General features: G+C 45.5%; 1 protein-coding gene across 1 annotated transcript in view; it reads left to right on the forward strand.

Annotated features, from left to right (window-relative positions):
* The window catches only part of LOC129821072 (short transient receptor potential channel 6-like), a 39,222-nt gene extending 26,011 nt beyond the window's left edge, over positions 1 to 13,211 (forward strand). The window contains exons 5-6 of the mRNA XM_055878331.1: positions 7,248 to 7,475; positions 12,943 to 13,211. Of these exons, the coding sequence (XP_055734306.1) occupies positions 7,248 to 7,475; positions 12,943 to 13,211 (497 nt within the window). The remainder of the gene's footprint in view (positions 1 to 7,247; positions 7,476 to 12,942) is intronic.
* Positions 13,212 to 21,596: the final 8,385 nt, after the last annotated feature.

Below are 21,596 nucleotides of genomic sequence, written 5' to 3' on the forward strand. Positions count from 1 at the left end.
TCCTGTTAAACTCTTACCCTACCAGGTCTAGAGTACTGATGGTTTCCTGTTAAACTCTCACCCTACCAGGTCCCCACTACTGATGGTTTCCTGTTAAACTCTTACCCTACCAGGTCCCCACTACTGATGGTTTCCTGTTAAACTCTTACCCTACCAGGTCTTGAGTACTGATGGTTTCCTGTTAATCTCTTACCCTACCAGGTCCCCACTACTGATGGTTTCCTGTTAAACTCTTACCCTACCAGGTCTAGAGTACTGCTGGTTTCCTGTTAAACCCTTACCCTACCAGGTCTAGAGTACTGATGGTTTCCTGTTAAACTCTTACCCTACCAGGTCTAGAGTACTGATGGTTTCCTGTTAAACTCTCACCCTACCAGGTCCCCACTACTGATGGTTTCCTGTTAAACTCTTACCCTACCAGGTCTTGAGTACTGATGGTTTCCTGTTAATCTCTTACCCTACCAGGTCCCCACTACTGATGGTTTCCTGTTAAACTCTTACCCTACCAGGTCTGGAGTACTGATGGTTTCCTGTTAAACTCTTACCCTACCAGGTCTGGAGTACTGATGGTTTCCTGTTAAACTCTTACCCTACCAGGTCTAGAGTACTGATGGTTTCCTGTTAAACTCTTACCCTACCAGGTCCCCACTACTGATGGTTTCCTGTTAAACTCTTACCCTACCAGGTCCCCACTACTGATGGTTTCCTGTTAAACTCTTACCCTACCAGGTCTAGAGTACTGATGGTTTCCTGTTAAACTCTTACCCTACCAGGTCTAGAGTACTGATGGTTTCCTGTTAAACTCTTACCCTACCAGGTCTGGAGTACTGATGGTTTCCTGTTAAACTCTTACCCTACCAGGTCCAGAGTACTGATGGTTTCCTGTTAAACTCTTACCCTACCAGGTCCCCACTACTGATGGTTTCCTGTTAAACTCTTACCCTACCAGGTCCCCACTACTGATGGTTTCCTGTTAAACTCTTACTGTACTAGGTTCAGAGTACTGATGGTTTTCTCTTTTACCTGATCATTAATTGCACTCACCTTTTGTCCCAGGTCTAAATCAGTTCATGATTAGAGGGGAATAATAAAAAAGAAACCAGGGACTCTATAGAATTTCAGGGCTCTATATTGTCATCAGTCTATACTAACCTGCCTGTAGCCTGTCATCAGTCTATACTAACCTGCCTGTTCTCTGTCATCAGTCTATACTAACCTGCCTGTTCTCTGTCATCAGTCTATACTAACCTGCCTGTTCTCTGTCATCAGTCTATACTAACCTGCCTTTTCTCTGTCATCAGTCTATACTAACCTGCCTGTTCTCTGTCATCAGTCTATACTAACCTGCCTGTTCTCTGTCATCAGTCTATACTAACCTGCCTGTTATCAGTCTGTACTAACCTGCCTGTTATCAGTCTATACTAACCTGCCTGTTCTCTGTCATCAGTCTATACTAACCTGCCTGTTCTCTGTCATCAGTCTGTACTAACCTGCCTATTATCAGTCTATACTAACCTGCCTGTTATCAGTCTATACTAACCTGCCTGTTCTCTGTCATCAGTCTATACTAACCTGCCTGTTATCAGTCTATACTAACCTGCCTGTTCTCTGTCATCAGTCTGTACTAACCTGCCTGTTATCAGTCTATACTAACCTGCCTGTTATCAGTCTATACTAACCTGCCTGTTCTCTGTCATCAGTCTATACTAACCTGCCTGTTATCAGTCTATACTAACCTGCCTGTTCTCTGTCATCAGTCTATACTAACCTGCCTGTTATCAGTCTATACTAACCTGCCTGTTCTCTGTCATCAGTCTATACTAACCTGCCTGTTCTCTGTCATCAGTCTATACTAACCTGCCTGTAGCCTGTCATCAGTCTATACTAACCTGCCTGTTCTCTGTCATCAGTCTATACTAACCTGCCTGTTCTCTGTCATCAGTCTATACTAACCTGCCTGTTCTCTGTCATCAGTCTATACTAACCTGCCTGTCATCAGTCTATACTAACCTGCCTGTTCTCTGTCATCAGTCTATACTAACCTGCCTGTTCTCTGTCATCAGTCTATACTAACCTGCCTGTTATCAGTCTATACTAACCTGCCTGTTCTCTGTCATCAGTCTATACTAACCTGCCTGTTCTCTGTCATCAGTCTATACTAACCTGCCTGTAGCCTGTCATCAGTCTATACTAACCTGCCTGTTCTCTGTCATCAGTCTATACTAACCTGCCTGTTCTCTGTCATCAGTCTATACTAACCTGCCTGTTTCCTGTCATCAGTCTATACTAACCTGCCTGTTTCCTGTCATCAGTTTGATGTGTCTTGTCTACATCCCATTATGTGAAAGGATGGAGGTTCCCACACTGCTGTACTGAAATAGCCCTGTAGCAGAGCGGGATCACAGAGGTCAAAGACAGAACACTGACAATCACATAGGGGCCATAATGCTGTACTGAAATAGCAGAGCGGGATCACAGAGGTCAAAGACAGAACACTGACAACCACATAGGGGCCATAATGCTGTACTGAAATAGCAGAGCGGGATCACAGAGGTCAAAGACAGAACACTGACAACCACATAGGGGCCATAATGCTGTACTGAAATAGCAGAGCGGGATCACAGAGGTCAAAGACAGAACACTGACAACCACATAGGGGCCATAATGCTGTACTGAAATAGCAGAGCGGGATCACAGAGGTCAAAGACAGAACACTGACAACCACATAGGGGCCATAATGCTGTACTGAAATAGCAGAGCGGGATCACAGAGGTCAAAGACAGAACACTGACAACCACATAGGGGCCATAATGCTGTACTGAAATAGCAGAGCGGGATCACAGAGGTCAAAGACAGAACACTGACAACCACATAGGGGCCATAATGCTGTACTGAAATAGCAGAGCGGGATCACAGAGGTCAAAGACAGAACACTGACAACCACATAGGGGCCATAATGCTGTACTGAAATAGCAGAGCGGGATCACAGAGGTCAAAGACAGAACACTGACAACCACATAGGGGCCATAATGTTGTACTGAAATAGCAGAGCGGGATCACAGAGGTCAAAGACAGAACACTGACAACCACATAGGGGCCATAATGCTGTACTGAAATAGCAGAGCGGGATCACAGAGGTCAAAGACAGAACACTGACAACCACATAGGGGCCATAATGTTGTACTGAAATAGCAGAGCGGGATCACAGAGGTCAAAGACAGAACACTGACAACCACATAGGGGCCATAATGTTGTACTGAAATAGCAGAGCGGGATCACAGAGGTCAAAGACAGAACACTGACAACCACATAGGGGCCATAATGCTGTACTGAAATAGCAGAGCGGGATCACAGAGGTCAAAGACAGAACACTGACAACCACATAGGGGCCATAATGCTGTAATCACTCTAACATATGTGACACCAGGAAATAGTTATTTAACATATACACTATGTCTCCATGGATAGGTTCTTGGCAAAGACTTAACTTTAAATTTAACTTAAAGCCATGTCTCTGTTACATTAAACGGCAGACAAGCAATGACATTACATTTGATGTGGGGTTATACTAGAATGTGGATTGATACCAAATGTATGCTACACATCCTGGAAGAAATCAACTATGTCTGTGTCGATGGGATCTGGGAAAGGGGACACGTTTAATTGAATGTAAAGCACTGATTTGATAGTCAAGTCTCTCTAATATATGATTGCTAAGTTATGCCCAACACACCTCAGGTAGCTGTACTGTAGGCCAGTGCTTCTGTCATCTCTTCTTCTCTCCAGCTCATTCCAATCCATACTGCTGTCATCTCTTCTTCTCTCCAGCTCATTCCAATCCATGCTGCTGTCAGTTCTTCTTCTCTCCAGCTCATTCCAACCCATGCTGCTGTTCTCTCTTCTTCTCTCCAGCTCATTCCAACCCATGCTGCTGTCATCTATTCTTCTCTCCAGCTCATTCCAACTCATGCTGCTGTCATCTCTTCTTCTCTCCAGCTCATTCCAATCCATACTGCTGTTCTCTCTTCTTCTCTCCAGCTCATTCCAATCCATGCTGCTGTCATCTCTTCTTCTCTCCAGCTCATTCCAACCCATGCTGCTGTCATCTATTCTTCTCTCCAGCTCATTCCATCCCATGCTGCTGTCATCTCTTCTTCTCTCCAGCTCATTCCAACCCATGCTGCTGTCATCTCTTCTTCTCTCCAGCTCATTCCAATTCATGCTGCTGTTCTCTCTTCTTCTTTCCAGCTCATTCCAACCCATGCTGCTGTTCTCTCTTCTTCTCTCCAGCTCATTCCAACCCATGCTGCTGTCATCTATTCTTCTCTCCAGCTCATTCCAACCCATGCTGCTGTTCTCTCTTCTTCTCTCCAGCTCATTCCAATCCATGCTGCTGTTCTCTCTTCTTCTCTCCAGCTCATTCCAACCCATGCTGCTGTCATCTCTTCTTCTCTCCAGCTCATTCCAACCCATGCTGCTGTCATCTCTTCTTCTCTCCAGCTCATTCCAATTCATGCTGCTGTTCTCTCTTCTTCTCTCCAGCTCATTCCAATCTATACTGCTGTTCTCTCTTCTTCTCTCCAGCTCATTCCAATCCATGCTGCTGTCAGTTCTTCTTCTCTCCAGCTCATTCCAACCCATGCTGCTGTTCTCTCTTCTTCTCTCCAGCTCATTCCATCCCATGCTGCTGTTCTCTCTTCTTCTCTCCAGCTCATTCCAACACATGCTGCTGTCATCTATTCTTCTCTCCAGCTCATTCCAACTCGTGCTGCTGTTCTCTCTTCTTCTCTCCAGCTCATTCCAACCCATGCTGCTGTCAGTTCTTCTTCTCTCCAGCTCATTCCATCCCATGCTGCTGTTCTCTCTTCTTCTCTCCAGCTCATTCCAACTCATGCTGCTGTCATCTATTCTTCTCTCCAGCTCATTCCAACTCATGCTGCTGTTCTCTCTTCTTCTCTCCAGCTCATTCCAATCCATACTGCTGTTCTCTCTTCTTCTCTCCAGCTCATTCCAATCTATACTGCTGTTCTCTCTTCTTCTCTCCAGCTCATTCCATCCCATGCTGCTGTTCTCTCTTCTTCTCTCCAGCTCATTCCAACCCATGCTGCTGTCATCTCTGCTTCTCTCCAGCTCATTCCAACTCGTGCTGCTGTTCTCTCTTCTTCTCTCCAGCTCATTCCAATCTATACTGCTGTTCTCTCTTCTTCTCTCCAGCTCATTCCAATCCATGCTGCTGTCAGTTCTTCTTCTCTCCAGCTCATTCCAACCCATGCTGCTGTTCTCTCTTCTTCTCTCCAGCTCATTCCATCCCATGCTGCTGTTCTCTCTTCTTCTCTCCAGCTCATTCCAACCCATGCTGCTGTTCTCTCTTCTTCTCTCAGCTCATTCCAACTCATGCTGTTAATCTTGAGTGTCTTACGTTTTATGATGGCAATAGCAGAGTGAATATAATATGCCAAATGTGGGATACATATACTGGCACCACATTAGTCTGTTCTTATATACTGGCACCACATTAGTCTGTTCTTAGATGCTGGCACCACATGAGTCTGTTCTTATATACTGGCACCACATTAGTCTGTTCTTATATACTGGCACCACATGAGTCTGTTCTTATATACTGGCACCACATGAGTCTGTTCTTATATACTGGCACCACATGAGTCTGTTCTTATATACTGGCACCACATGAGTCTGTTCTTATATACTGGCACCACATGAGTCTGTTCTTATATACTGGCACCACATGAGTCTGTTCTTATATACTGGCACCACATGAGTCTGTTCTTATATACTGGCACCACATGAGTCTGTTCGTATATACTGTCACCACATGAGTCTGATCTTATATACTGGCACCACATGAGTCTGTTCTTAGATGCTGGCACCACATGAGTCTGTTCTTATATACTGGCACCACATGAGTCTATTCTTATATACTGGCACCACATGAGTCTGTTCTTATATACTGGCACCACATGAGTCTGTTCTTATATACTGGCACCACATGAGTCTGTTCGTATATACTGGCACCACATGAGTCTGGTCGTATATACTGGCACCACATGAGTCTGTTCTTATATACTGACACCACATACTGGCACCACATGAGTCTGTTCTTATATACTGGCACCACATGAGTCTGTTCGTATATACTGTCACCACATGAGTCTGATCTTATATACTGGCACCACATGAGTCTGCTCTTAGATGCTGGCACCACATGAGTCTGTTCTTATATACTGGCACCACATGAGTCTATTCTTATATACTGGCACCACATGAGTCTATTCTTATATACTGGCACCACATGAGTCTGTTCTTATATACTGGCACCACATGAGTCTATTCTTATATACTGGCACCACATGAGTCTGTTCTTATATACTGGCACCACATGAGTCTGTTCTTATATACTGACACCACATACTGGCACCACATGAGTCTGTTCTTATATACTGGCACCACATGAGTCTGTTCTTATATACTGGCACCACATGAGTCTGTTCGTATATACTGGCACCACATGAGTCTGGTCGTTTATACTGGCACCACATGAGTCTGTTCGTATTAGAGGAAACATTAAAGTCAATATCTTCCTCCCACATGGTGGCCTATCCCATACATAATGCATTCATTTTGACCAGATCCCTGAGGGAGAGGGAGAGCTCATTGGGCCCTGGTCCAAAGTAGTGCACTATACATAGGGTGCCATTTAGAGCTCAATGGGCCCTAGTCCAAAGTAGTGCACTATACATAGGGTGCCATTTAGAGCTCATTGGGTCCTAGTCCAAAGTAGTGCACTATACATAGTGTGCCATTTAGAGCTCTATGGGTCCTAGTCCAAAGTAGTGCACTATACATAGGGTGCCATTTAGAGCTCTATGGGTCCTGGTCCAAAGTAGTGCACTATACATAGGGTGCCATTTAGAGCTCAATGGGCCCTAGTCCAAAGTAGTGCACTATACATAGGGTGCCATTTAGAGCTCAAGGAGCCCTGGTCCAAAGTAGTGCACTATACATAGTGTGCCATTTAGAGCTCAAGGAGCCCTGGTCCAAAGTAGTGCACTATACATAGGGTGCCATTTAGAGCTCATTGGGCCCTGGTCCAAAGTAGTGTACTATACATAGGGTGCCATTTAGAGCTCTATGGGTCCTAGTCCAAAGTAGTGTACTATACATAGGGTGCCATTTAGGAGGCAGATGTGTCTTTGTAACATGTGGTTGTTTTCTCTCTCTTCTTCCAGGAATGGTCTGGGCTGAGTGTAAGGAGATCTGGTCCCAGGGGGCTCGGGAATATCTTTCAGAGACATGGAATCTTCTAGACTTTGGAATGCTGAGCCTTTTCGTGACATCCTTCATCACTAGATTTATGGCGTTCTGGCATGCGTATGCAGCACAGAGCTACGTCAACAAGCACTATACCAACCTGTCCAACATTACCCTGGTCCCAGAGATAGAGTACTACAGACTGGGTGAGTGCAGACAGAAACATGTCCAACATTACCCTGGTCCCAGAGACAGAGTTCTCCAGCTGGTCCCAGAGACAGAGTACTCCAGCTGGTCCCAGAGACAGAGTAGTCCAGCTGGTCCCAGAGACAGAGTAGTCCAGCTGGTCCCAGAGACAGAGTAGTCCAGCTGGTCCCAGAGACAGAGTACTCCAGCTGGTCCCAGAGACAGAGTAGTCCAGCTGGTCCCAGAGACAGAGTAGTCCAGCTGGTCCCAGAGACAGAGTAGTCCAGCTGGTCCCAGAGACAGAGTAGTCCAGCTGGTCCCAGAGACAGAGTTCTCCAGCTGGTCCCAGAGACAGAGTTCTCCAGCTGGCCCTAGAGACATTGTTCTCCAGCTGGCCCCTAGTCCCAGAGATGGTCCCAGGATCCCTGATCTGTTAATTGCCAGCTAGCCTGGTCCCTGATCTGGTTGTTGCCAGCTAGCCTGGTCCCTGATCTGTTTGTTGCCAGCTAGCCTGATCCCTGATCTGTTTGTTGCCAGCTAGCCTGATCCCTGATCTGTTTGTTGCCATCTCGCCTGATCCCTGATCTGTTTGTTGCTAGCTAGCCTGTTCCCTGATCTTTGTTGCCAGCTAGCCTGTTCCCTGATCTTTATTGCCAGCTAGCCTGATCCCTGATCCGTTTGTTGCCGGCTAGCCTGGTCCCTGATCCATTTGTTGCCAGCTAGCCTGATCCCTGATCCGTTTGTTGCCGGCTAGCCTGGTCCCTGATCCATTTGTTGCCAGCTAGCCTGATCCCTGATCCGTTTGTTGCCAGCTAGCCTGATCCCTGATCCGTTTGTTGCCAGCTAGCCTGGTCCCTGATCAAATTGTGCTCTTGCCAACTCCATTGCTCATTGTCAAGCCAAACCGAACAAAACCGGCACCCAGGCTAAAACATATCACAGTGAATGTTATTCATGACAGTAGAATAAATTAAAAAGGCACCTTTTCCCAGACAAAAGCTGCAGAACATATCAGGTGCTGGAGTTATCGGTCACTTCATGACCAATGAAAAGGAAAATGCTACACGCTGCTGCCCATGCTCCGTTTGCCCCATCCAAGTAGACATAGTGTGTACAGTTGAAGTCGGAAGTTTACATACACCTTAGCCAAATACATTTTAACGCAGTTTTTCACAATTCCTGACATTTAATCCTAGTAACAATTCCCTCTTAGGTCAGTTTGGATCACCACTTTATTGTAAGAATGTGAAATGTAGAGAGAGAAAAACTGGAATAAATCATTATTACTTTCATCACATTTTGCCACAACTTTGGAAGTGTGCTTGCGGTCATTGTCCATTTGGAAAAACCATTTGCGACCAAGCCTAACATCCTGACTGATGTCTTGAGATGTTGCTTCAATATATCCGCATAATTTTCCTGCCTCATGAAGCCATCTATTTTGTGAAGTTGCACCAGTCCCTCCTGCAGCAAAGCACCCACACAACATGATGCTGCCACCCCCGTGCTTCACGGTTGGGATGGTGTTCTTCGGCTTGCAAGCCTCCCCCTTTTTCCTCCAAACATAACGATAGTCATTATGGCCAAACAGTTCTATTTTTATTTCATCAGACCAGAGGACATTTCTCCAAAAAGTACCATCTTTGACCCCATGTGCATTTGCAAACCGTAGTCTGGCTTTTTTATGGCGGTTTTGGAGCAGTGGCTTCTTCCTTGCTGAGTGGCCTTTCAGGTTAGCTTGATATAGGACTCGTTTTACTGTGGATATAGATACTTTTGTACCAGTTTCCTCCAGAATCTTCACAAGGTCCTTTGCTGTTGTTCTGGGATTGATTTACACCGTTCGCACCAAAGTACGTTCATCTCTAGGCGACAGAACACGTCTCCTTCCTGAGTGGTGTCACGTTCGTTGTAGTGAGGAGACCAAGGTGCAGTGTGATGTGAATACGTTCTTCTTTAATAATTGAAGAACACTAAACAAACTAACAAAATGAACGTGAAGCTAATTACAACGAGTGCTGACATGCAACTACACATAGACAACTAAGGTCAGGGCATGACAGTACCCCCCCCATAAAGGTGCAGACTCCCGACTGCAAACCTGAACTTATAGGGGAGGGTCCGGGTGGGCATCTACCCTCGGTGGCGGCTCTGGTTCTGGACGCCGCCCCCCATCTTTACACTGGTCCCTCCGCCTTTGTAGAGCTGAACCCTGGCTCATCGCTGGAGACCCCGGGCTGGGGACCGTCACCGGAGGCTCCGGACTGGGGATCGTAGCCAGAAGCCCCGGCCTGGGGATCGTCGCCGGAGGCCCCGGACTGGGGATCGTCGCCGGAGGCCCCGGACTGGGGATCGTCGCCGGAGGCCCCGGACTGGGGATCGTCGCCGGAGGCCCCGGACTGGGGATCGTCGCCGGAGGCCCCGGACTGGGGATCGTCGCCGGAGGCCCCGGACTGGGGATCGTCGCCGGAGGCCCCGGACTGGGGATCGTCGCCGGAGGCCCCGGACTGGGGATCGTCGCCGGAGGCTCCGGACTGGGGATCGTCGCCGGAGGCTCCGGACTGGGGATCGTCGCCGGAGGCTCCGGACTGGGGATCGTCGCCGGAGGCTCCGGACTGGGGATCGTCGCCGGAGGCTCCGGACTGGGGCTCTGGACTGGGGATCGTCGCCGGAGGCTCCGGACTGGAGATCGACTCTGGAGGCGCCAGACTGGAAACGACTCTGGAGGCGCCAGACTGGAAACGACTCTGGAGGCGCCGGACTGGAGGGCGACTCTGGAGGCTCCGGACTGGAGGGCGACTCTGGAGGCTCCGGACTGGAGAACGTCTCTGGAGGCTCCGGACTGGAGAACGTCTCTGGAGGCTCCGGACTGGAGAACGTCTCTGGAGGCTCCGGACTGGAGAACGTCTCTGGAGGCTCCGGACTGGAGAACGTCGCTGGAGGCTCCGGACTGGGGTCCCTCGTTGGAGGCTTCGTGCCCTGTCTCACCCCTGGAGGCTTCTTGCCCTGGATCATCACTGGAGGCTTCGTGCCATGGATCATCACTGGAGGCTTCGTGCCATGGATCATCCCTGGAGGCTTCGTGCCATGGATCATCCCTGGAGGCTTCTTGCCATGGATCATCACTGGAGGCTTCTTGCCATGGATCATCACTGGAGTGGAGAGACAAACAGGAGGCCTGGCTCTAGGAGCAGGCACAGGACTCACCAGGCTGGGGAGACATACAGGAGGGTTAGTTATTGGCCGAGGCACAGGCCTCACCAGGCTGGGGAGACATACAGAAGGCCTTGTCCTTGGCCGAGGCAATGGATACACTGGGCCGTGGAGGCGCACTGGAGGTCTCGAGCTAAGAGCCTGCACAACCCGTCCTGGCTGGATGGTGACTTTGGCCCGGCACGTGCGGGGCACAGGCACAGGACGCACTGGGCTGTGCAGACGCACTGGAGACACAGTGCGTAGAGCTGGCGGAGGATAACCCGGGCCGAGGAGACGCACTGGAGACCAGATGCGCTGAGCTGGCACCATCCATCCTGGCTGGATGCCCACTCTAGCCCGGTGGATGCGAGGCGCTGGAATATAGCGCACCGGGCTATGAGTGCGCACTGGGGACACCATAGCACGGGGCCTGACCAGTCACATGCTCGCCACAGTAAGCACGGGGAGTTGGCTCAGGTCTCCAACCTGACTCTGCCACACTCCCCGTGTGCCGCCCCCCCAAAAAAATTATGGGGCTGCCTCTCATGCACGCCTCGTTGAGCCAACTCCTCGTAGCGTCGCCGCTCCGCCTTCGCTGCCTCCAGCTCCTCTTTAGGACGGCGATATTCTCCTGTCTGTGCCCAGGGTCCCATGCCGTCCAGGATTTCTTCCCATGTCCAACTCTCTCCTGCTCCCTCTTACCACGCTGCTTGGTCCGTTTTTGGTGGGTTATTCTGTCACGTTTGTTGTAGTGAGGAGACCAAGGCGCAGCGTGATGTGAATACATTCTTTCATAATTGAAGAACACTAAACAAATAACAAAATGAACGTGAAGCTAATTACAACGAGTGCTGACATGCAACTACACATAGACAACTAAGGTCAGGGCGTGACAAGCGGTATGACGGCTGCGTGGTCCCATGGTGTTTATACTTGTGTACTATTGTTTGTACAGATGAACGTGGTATTTTCAGGATTTTGAAAATTGCTCCCAAGGATGAACCAGACTTGTGGAGGTCTACAATTTTTTTCTGAGGTCTTGGCTGATTTCTTTTGATATTCCCATGATGTCAAGCAAAGAGGCACTGAGTTTGAAGGTACACCTCCAATTGACTCAGATGATGTCAATTAGCCTATCAGAAGCTTCTAAAGCCATTACATTTTCTGGAATTTTCCAGGCTGTTTAAAGGCACAGTCAACTTGGTGTCTGTAAACTTCTGACCCACTGGAATTATGATACAGTGAATTATAAGTGAAATAATCTGTCTGTAAACAATTGTTGGAAAAATGACTTGTCATGCACAAAGTAGATGTCCTAACCGACTTGCCGAAATTATAGTTTGTTAACAAGACATTTGTGGAATGGTTAAAAAACTAGTTTTAATGACTCCAACCTTAGTGTATGTTAACTTCCGACTTCAACTGTATATTAAATAACTATTTCCTGGTGTCACATATGTTAGAGTGATTACAGCATTATGGCCCCTCTGTGATTGTCAGTGTTCTGTCTTTGACCTCTGTGATCCCGCTCTGCTACAGGGCTATTTCAGTACAGCAGTGTGGGAACCTCCATCCCTTCACTGTGATGGGATGTAGACAAGACACATCAAACTGATGGCAACGGGATCAGTCTACCTGAACATGCGATTGAGCCACACTTCTCATCTCCATGGAAAAAGTCCCGAATGATACAGCAATCTCTCTGTCTCTCTGTCTCTCTGTCTCTCTCTCTCTCTCTCTCTCTCTCTCTCTCTCTCTCTCTCTCTCTCTGTCTCTCTCTCTCTCTCTCTCTCTCTGTCTCTCTCTCTCTCTCCCTCTCTCTCTCTCTCTCTGTATCTCTCTCTCTCTCTCTCTCTGTATCTCTCTCTCTCTCTCTCTCTCTCTCTCTCTCTCTGTATCTCTCTCTCTCTCTCTCTCTCTCTGTATCTCTCTCTCTCTCTCTCTCTCTCTCTCTCTCTCTCTCTCTCTCTCTCTCTCTCTCTCTCTCTCTGTCTCTCTGTCTCTCTCTCTGTATCTCTCTCTCTCTGTATCTCTCTCTCTCTCTCTCTCTCTCTCTCTCTGTCTCTCTCTCTGTCTCTCTGTCTCTCTCTCTGTCTCTCTCTCTCTCTCTGTCTCTCTCTCTCTCTCTCTGTCTCTCTCTCTCTCTCTCTCTCTCTCTCTGTCTCTCTCTCTCTCTCTCTCTCTCTCTCTGTCTCTCTCTCTCTCTCTCTCTGTCTCTCTCTCTCTCTCTGTCTCTCTCTCTCTCTCTGTCTCTCTCTCTCTCTCTCTCTCTCTCTCTCTCTCTCTCTCTAGCCCGTAATAACTGGGTTCCCTCGGACCCCCAGATCATCTCAGAGGGTCTGTATTCCATCGCTGTGGTACTGAGCTTCTCTCGCATCGCCTACATCCTCCCAGCTAATGAGAGTTTCGGGCCCCTGCAGATATCTCTGGGACGCACGGTGAAAGATATCTTCAAGTTCCTGGTGATCTTCATCATGGTTTTTGTGGCCTTCATGTTTGGAATGTTCAATCTCTACTCCTACTACCTGGGAGCCAAGCAGAACGACGCCTTCACCACGTGAGTAATTATGGAGGAAATGGGATACATACAGGGCCGTTGGAAAGTATTCAGAGCCCTTGACTTTTTTAACAGCCTGAATTAAAAATGTATTACATTTATAATACACTCTGATCTAGGTATAATACACTCTGATCCAGGTATAATACACTCTGATCCAGGTCTAATACACTCTGATCCAGGTCTAATACACTCTGATCCAGGTCTAATACACTCTGATCCAGGTCTAAAACACTCTGATGCAGGTCTAATACACTCTGATCCAGGTCTAATACACTCTGATCCAGGTCTAATACACTCTGATCCAGGTCTAATACACTCTGATCCAGGTCTAATACACTCTGATCCAGGTCTAATACATTCTGATCCAGGTCTAATACACTCTGATCCAGGTCTAATACATTCTGATCCAGGTCTAATACACTCTGATCCAGGTCTAATACACTCTGATCCAGGTCTAATACACTCTGATCCAGGTCTAATACACTCTGATCCAGGTCTAATACACTCTGATCCAGGTCTAATACACTCTGATCCAGGTCTAACTTGTTCTGATCCAGGTCTAATACACTCTGATCCAGGTCTAACTTGTTCTGATCCAGGTCTAATACACTCTGATCCAGGTCTAATACACTCTGATCCAGGTATAATACACTCTGATCCAGGTCTAATACACTCTGATCCAGGTGTAATGCATTCTGATCCAGGTCAAATACATTCTGATCCAGGTCTAATACACTCTGATCCAGGTCTAATACACTCTGATCCAGGTCTAATACACTCTGATCCAGGTCTAATACACTCTGATCCAGGTCTAATACACTCTGATCCAGGTCTAATACACTCTGATCCAGGTCTAATACACTCTGATCCAGGTCTAATACACTCTGATCCAGGTCTAACTTGTTCTGATCCAGGTCTAATACACTCTGATCCAGGTATAATACACTCTGATCCAGGTATAATACACTCTGATCCAGGTCTAATACACTCTGATCCAGGTCTAATACACTCTGATCCAGGTCTAATACACTCTGATCCAGGTCTAATACACTCTGATCCAGGTCTAATACACTCTGATCCAGGTCTAATACACTCTGATCCAGGTCTAATACACTCTGATCCAGGTATAATACACTCTGATCCAGGTATAATACACTCTGATCCAGGTATAATACACTCTGATCCAGGTCTAATATACTCTGATCCAGGTCTAATACACTCTGATCCAGGTCTAATACACTCTGATCCAGGTCTAATACACTCTGATCCAGGTATAATACACTCTGATCCAGGTCTAATACACTCTGATCCAGGTCTAATACACTCTGATCCATGTCTAATACACTCTGATCCAGGTCTAATACACTCTGATCCAGGTATAATACACTCTGATCCATGTATAATACATTCTGATCCAGGTCTAATACACTCTGATCCATGTATAATACATTATGTTCCAGGTCTAATACACTCTGATCCAGGTCTAATACACTCTGATCCATGTCTAATACACTCTGATCCAGGTCTAATACATTCTGATCCAGGTCTAATACACTCTGATCCAGGTCTAATACACTCTGATCCAAGTCTAATACACTCTGATCCAGGTCTAATACACTCTGATCCAGGTCTAATACATTCTGATCCAATTCTAATACACTCTGATCCAGGTCTAATACACTCTGATCCAGGTCTAATACACTCTGATCCAGGTCTAATACACTCTGATCCAGGTCTAACTTGTTCTGATCCAGGTCTAATACACTCTGATCCAGGTATAATACATTCTGATCCAGGTCTAATACACTCTGATCCAGGTCGAATACACTCTGATCCAGGTCTAATACACTCTGATCCAGGTCTAACTTGTTCTGATCCAGGTCTAATACACTCTGATCCAGGTATAATACATTCTGGTCCAGGTCTAATACACTCTGATCCAGGTCTAATACACTCTGATCCAGGTCTAATACACTCTGATCCAGGTCTAATACACTCTGATCCAGGTCTAATACATTCTGATCCAGGTCTAATACACTCTGATCCAGGCATAATACACTCTGATCCAGGTCTAATACACTCTGATCCAGGTCTAACACATTCTGATCCAGGTCTAATACACTCTGATCCAGGTCTAATACACTCTGATCCATGTCTAACTTGTTCTGATCCAGGTCTAATACATTCTGTTCCAGGTCTAATACACTCTGATCCAGGTCTAATACACTCTGATCCAGGTCTAATACACTCTGATCCAGGTCTAACACACTCTGATCCAGGTATAATACACTCTGATCCAGGTCTAATACACTCTGATCCAGGTATAATACACTCTGATCCAGGTCTATTACACTCTGATCCAGTTCTAACACACTCTGATCCAGGTCTAATACACTCTGATCCAGGTGTAATACACACTGATCCAGGTGTAATACACTCTGATCCAGGTGTAATACACTCTGATCCAGGTCTAATACACTCTGATCCAGGTCTAATACACTCTGATCCATGTCTAATACACTCTGATCCAGGTCTAATACACTCTGATCCAGGTATAATACACATTCTGATCCAGGTCTAATACACTCTGATCCAGGTCTAATACATTCTGATCCAGGTCTAATACACTCTGATCCAGGTATAATACTCTGATCCAGGTCTAACTTGTTCTGATCCAGGTCTAATACACTCTGATCCAGGTCTAATACATTCTGATCCAGGTATAATACACTCTGATCCAGGTCTAACATACTCTGATCCAGGTCTAATACACTCTGATCCAGGTCTAATACACTCTGATCCAGGTCTAATACACTCTGATCCAGGTCTAATACACTCTGATCCAGGTCTAATACATTCTGATCCAGGTATAATACACTCTGATCCAGGTCTAATACACTCTGATCCAGGTCTAATTCACTCTGATCCAGGTCTAATACATTCTGATCCAGGTCTAATACATTCTGATCCAGGTATAATACACTCTGATCCAGGTCTAATACACTCTGATCCAGGTCTAATACATTCTGATCCAGATCTAATACATTCTGATCCAGGTCTAATACACTCTGATCCAGGTATAATACACTCTGATCCAGGTCTAATACACTCTGATCCAGTTCTAATACACTCTGATCCAGGTCTAATACACTCTGATCCAGGTCTAATACACTCTGATCCAGGTCTAAAACACTCTGATCCAGGTCTAATACACTCTGATCCAGGTCTAATACACTCTGATCCAGGTCTAATACACTCTGATCCAGGTCTAATACACTCTGATCCAGGTCTAATACACTCTGATCCAGGTCTAATACATTCTGATCCAGGTCTAATACACTCTGATCCAGGTCTAATACACTCTGATCCAGGTCTAATACACTCTGATCCAGGTCTAATACACTCTGATCCAGGTCTAATACACTCTGATCCAGGTCTAATACACTCTTATCCAGGTCTAATACACTCTGATCCAGGTCTAATACACTCTGATCCAGGTCTAACTTGTTCTGATCCAGGTCTAATACACTCTGATCCAGGTCTAACTTGTTCTGATCCAGGTCTAATACACTCTGATCCAGGTCTAATACACTCTGATCCAGGTATAATACACATTCTGATCCAGGTCTAATACACTCTGATCCAGGTCTAATACACTCTGATCCAGGTCTAATACACTCTGATCCAGGTATAATACTCTGATCCAGGTCTAACTTGTTCTGATCCAGGTCTAATACACTCTGATCCAGGTCTAATACATTCTGATCCAGGTATAATACACTCTGATCCAGGTCTAACATACTCTGATCCAGGTCTAATACATTCTGATCCAGGTCTAATACACTCTGATCCAGGTCTAATACACTCTGATCCAGGTCTAACTTGTTCTGATCCAGGTCTAATACACTCTGATCCAGGTCTAACTTGTTCTGATCCAGGTCTAATACACTCTGATCCAGGTCTAATACATTCTGATCCAGATCTAATACATTCTGATCCAGGTCTAATACACTCTGATCCAGGTATAATACACTCTGATCCAGGTCTAATACACTCTGATCCAGGTCTAATACACTCTGATCCAGGTCTAATACACTCTGATCCAGGTCTAATACACTCTGATCCAGGTCTAAAACACTCTGATCCAGGTCTAATACACTCTGATCCAGGTCTAATACACTCTGATCCAGGTCTAATACACTCTGATCCAGGTCTAATACACTCTGATCCAGGTCTAATACACTCTGATCCAGGTCTAATACATTCTGATCCAGGTCTAATACACTCTGATCCAGGTCTAATACACTCTGATCCAGGTCTAATACACTCTGATCCAGGTCTAATACACTCTGATCCAGGTCTAATACACTCTTATCCAGGTCTAATACACTCTGATCCAGGTCTAATACACTCTGATCCAGGTCTAACTTGTTCTGATCCAGGTCTAATACACTCTGATCCAGGTCTAACTTGTTCTGATCCAGGTCTAATACACTCTGATCCAGGTCTAATACACTCTGATCCAGGTATAATACACTCTGATCCAGGTCTAATACACTCTGATCCAGGTGTAATGCATTCTGATCCAGGTCAAATACATTCTGATCCAGGTCTAATACACTCTGATCCAGGTCTAATACACTCTGATCCAGGTCTAATACACTCTGATCCAGGTCTAATACACTCTGATCCAGGTCTAATACACTCTGATCCAGGTCTAATACACTCTGATCCAGGTCTAATACACTCTGATCCAGGTCTAACTTGTTCTGATCCAGGTCTAATACACTCTGATCCAGGTATAATACACTCTGATCCAGGTATAATACACTCTGATCCAGGTCTAATACACTCTGATCCAGGTCTAATACACTCTGATCCAGGTCTAATACACTCTGATCCAGGTCTAATACACTCTGATCCAGGTCTAATACACTCTGATCCAGGTCTAATACACTCTGATCCAGGTCTAATACACTCTGATCCAGGTCTAATACACTCTGATCCAGGTATAATACACTCTGATCCAGGTCTAATACACTCTGATCCAGGTCTAATACACTCTGATCCAGGTCTAATACACTCTGATCCAGGTCTAATACACTCTGATCCAGGTATAATACACTCTGATCCAGGTCTAATACACTCTGATCCATGTCTAATACACTCTGATCCAGGTCTAATACACTCTGATCCAGGTATAATACACTCTGATCCATGTATAATACATTCTGATCCAGGTCTAATACACTCTGATCCATGTATAATACATTATGTTCCAGGTCTAATACACTCTGATCCAGGTCTAATACACTCTGATCCAGGTCTAATACACTCTGATCCAGGTCTAATACATTCTGATCCAGGTCTAATACACTCTGATCCAGGTCTAATACACTCTGATCCAAGTCTAATACACTCTGATCCAGGTCTAATACACTCTGATCCAGGTCTAATACATTCTGATCCAATTCTAATACACTCTGATCCAGGTCTAATACACTCTGATCCAGGTCTAATACACTCTGATCCAGGTCTAATACACTCTGATCCAGGTCTAACTTGTTCTGATCCAGGTCTAATACACTCTGATCCAGGTATAATACATTCTGATCCAGGTCTAATACACTCTGATCCAGGTCGAATACACTCTGATCCAGGTCTAATACACTCTGATCCAGGTCTAACTTGTTCTGATCCAGGTCTAATACACTCTGATCCAGGTATAATACATTCTGGTCCAGGTCTAATACACTCTGATCCAGGTCTAATACACTCTGATCCAGGTCTAATACACTCTGATCCAGGTCTAATACACTCTGATCCAGGTCTAATACATTCTGATCCAGGTCTAATACACTCTGATCCAGGCATAATACACTCTGATCCAGGTCTAATACACTCTGATCCAGGTCTAACACATTCTGATCCAGGTCTAATACACTCTGATCCAGGTCTAATACACTCTGATCCATGTCTAACTTGTTCTGATCCAGGTCTAATACATTCTGTTCCAGGTCTAATACACTCTGATCCAGGTCTAATACACTCTGATCCAGGTCTAATACACTCTGATCCAGGTCTAACACACTCTGATCCAGGTATAATACACTCTGATCCAGGTCTAATACACTCTGATCCAGGTATAATACACTCTGATCCAGGTCTAATACACTCTGATCCAGTTCTAACACACTCTGATCCAGGTCTAATACACTCTGATCCAGGTGTAATACACACTGATCCAGGTGTAATACACTCTGATCCAGGTGTAATACACTCTTATCCAGGTCTAATACACTCTGATCCAGGTCTAATACACTCTGATCCAGGTCTAATACACTCTGATCCAGGTCTAATACACTCTGATCCAGGTATAATACACATTCTGATCCAGGTCTAATACACTCTGATCCAGGTCTAATACATTCTGATCCAGGTCTAATACACTCTGATCCAGGTATAATACTCTGATCCAGGTCTAACTTGTTCTGATCCAGGTCTAATACACTCTGATCCAGGTCTAATACATTCTGATCCAGGTATAATACACTCTGATCCAGGTCTAACATACTCTGATCCAGGTCTAATACACTCTGATCCAGGTCTAATACACTCTGATCCAGGTCTAATACACTCTGATCCAGGTCTAATACACTCTGATCCAGGTCTAATACACTCTGATCCAGGTCTAATACACTCTGATCCAGGTCTAATACACTCTGATCCAGGTCTAATACATTCTGATCCAGGTCTAATACACTCTGATCCATGTATAATACATTCTGTTCCAGGTCTAATACACTCTGATCCAGGTCTAATACACTCTGATCCAGGTCTAATACATTCTGATCCAGGTCTAATACACTCTGATCCAGGTCTAATACACTCTGATCCAGGTATAATACACTCTGATCCAGGTCTAATACACTCTGATCCATGTCTAATACATTCTGTTCCAGGTCTAATACACTCTGATCCAGGTCTAATACACTCTGATCCAGGTATAATACACTCTGATCCAGGTATAATACATTCTGATCCAGGTCTAATACACTCTGATCCAGGTATAATACACTCTGATCCAGGTATAATACACTCTGATCCAGGTCTAATACACACTGATCCAGGTATAATACACTCTGATCCAGGTATAATACACTCTGATCCAATTCTAATACACTCTGATCCAGGTCTAATACACTCTAATCCAGGTCTAATACACTCTGATCCAGGTCTAATACACTCTGATCCAGGTGTAACACATTCTGATCCAATTCTAATACACTCTGATCCAGGTCTAACACATTCTGATCCAGGTATAATACATTCTGATCCAGGTCTAATACATTCTGATCCAGGTCTAATACATTCTGATCCAGGTCTAATACACACTGATCCAGGTATAATACACTCTGATCCAATTCTAATACACTCTGATCCAGGTCTAATACACTCTGATCCAGGTCTAATACACTCTGATCCAAGTCTAATACACTCTGATCCAGGTCTAATACACTCCGATCCAGGTCTAATACATTCTGATCCAATTCTAATACACTCTGATCCAGGTCTAATATACTCTGATCCAGGTCTAATACACTCTGATCCAGGTCTAATACACTCTGATCCAGGTCTAACTTGTTCTGATCCAGGTCTAATACACTCTGATCCAGGTATAATACATTCTGATCCAGGTCTAATACACTCGGATCCAGGTCTAATACACTCTGATCCAGGTCTAATACACTCTGATCCAGGTCTAACTTGTTCTGATCCAGGTCTAATACACTCTGATCCAGGTATAATACATTCTGGTCCAGGTCTAATACACTCTGATCCAGGTCTAATACACTCTGATCCAGGTCTAATACACTCTGATCCAGGTCTAATACACTCTGATCCAGGTCTAATACATTCTGATCCAGGTATAATACATTCTGATCCAGGCATAATACACTCTGATCCAGGTCTAGTACACTCTGATCCAGGTCTAATACATTCTGATCCAGGTCTAATACACTCTGATCCAGGTCTAATACACTCTGATCCAGGTCTAATACACTCTGATCCAGGTCTAACACATTCTGATCCAGGTCTAATACACTCTGATCCAGGTCTAATACACTCTGATCCATGTCTAACTTGTTCTGATCCAGGTCTAATACACTCTGATCCAGGTCTAATACACTCTGATCCAGGTCTAATACACTCTGATCCAGGTCTAACACACTCTGATCCAGGTATAATACACTCTGATCCAGGTCTAATACACTCTGATCCAGGTCTAATACACTCTGATCCAGGTCTAATACACTCTGATCCAGGTCTAATACACTCTGATCCAGGTCTAATACACTCTGATCCAGGTCTAATACACTCTGAT

Source organism: Salvelinus fontinalis, chromosome 23 (genome assembly GCF_029448725.1).
Source record: "Salvelinus fontinalis isolate EN_2023a chromosome 23, ASM2944872v1, whole genome shotgun sequence".
NCBI lineage: Eukaryota > Metazoa > Chordata > Actinopteri > Salmoniformes > Salmonidae > Salvelinus > Salvelinus fontinalis.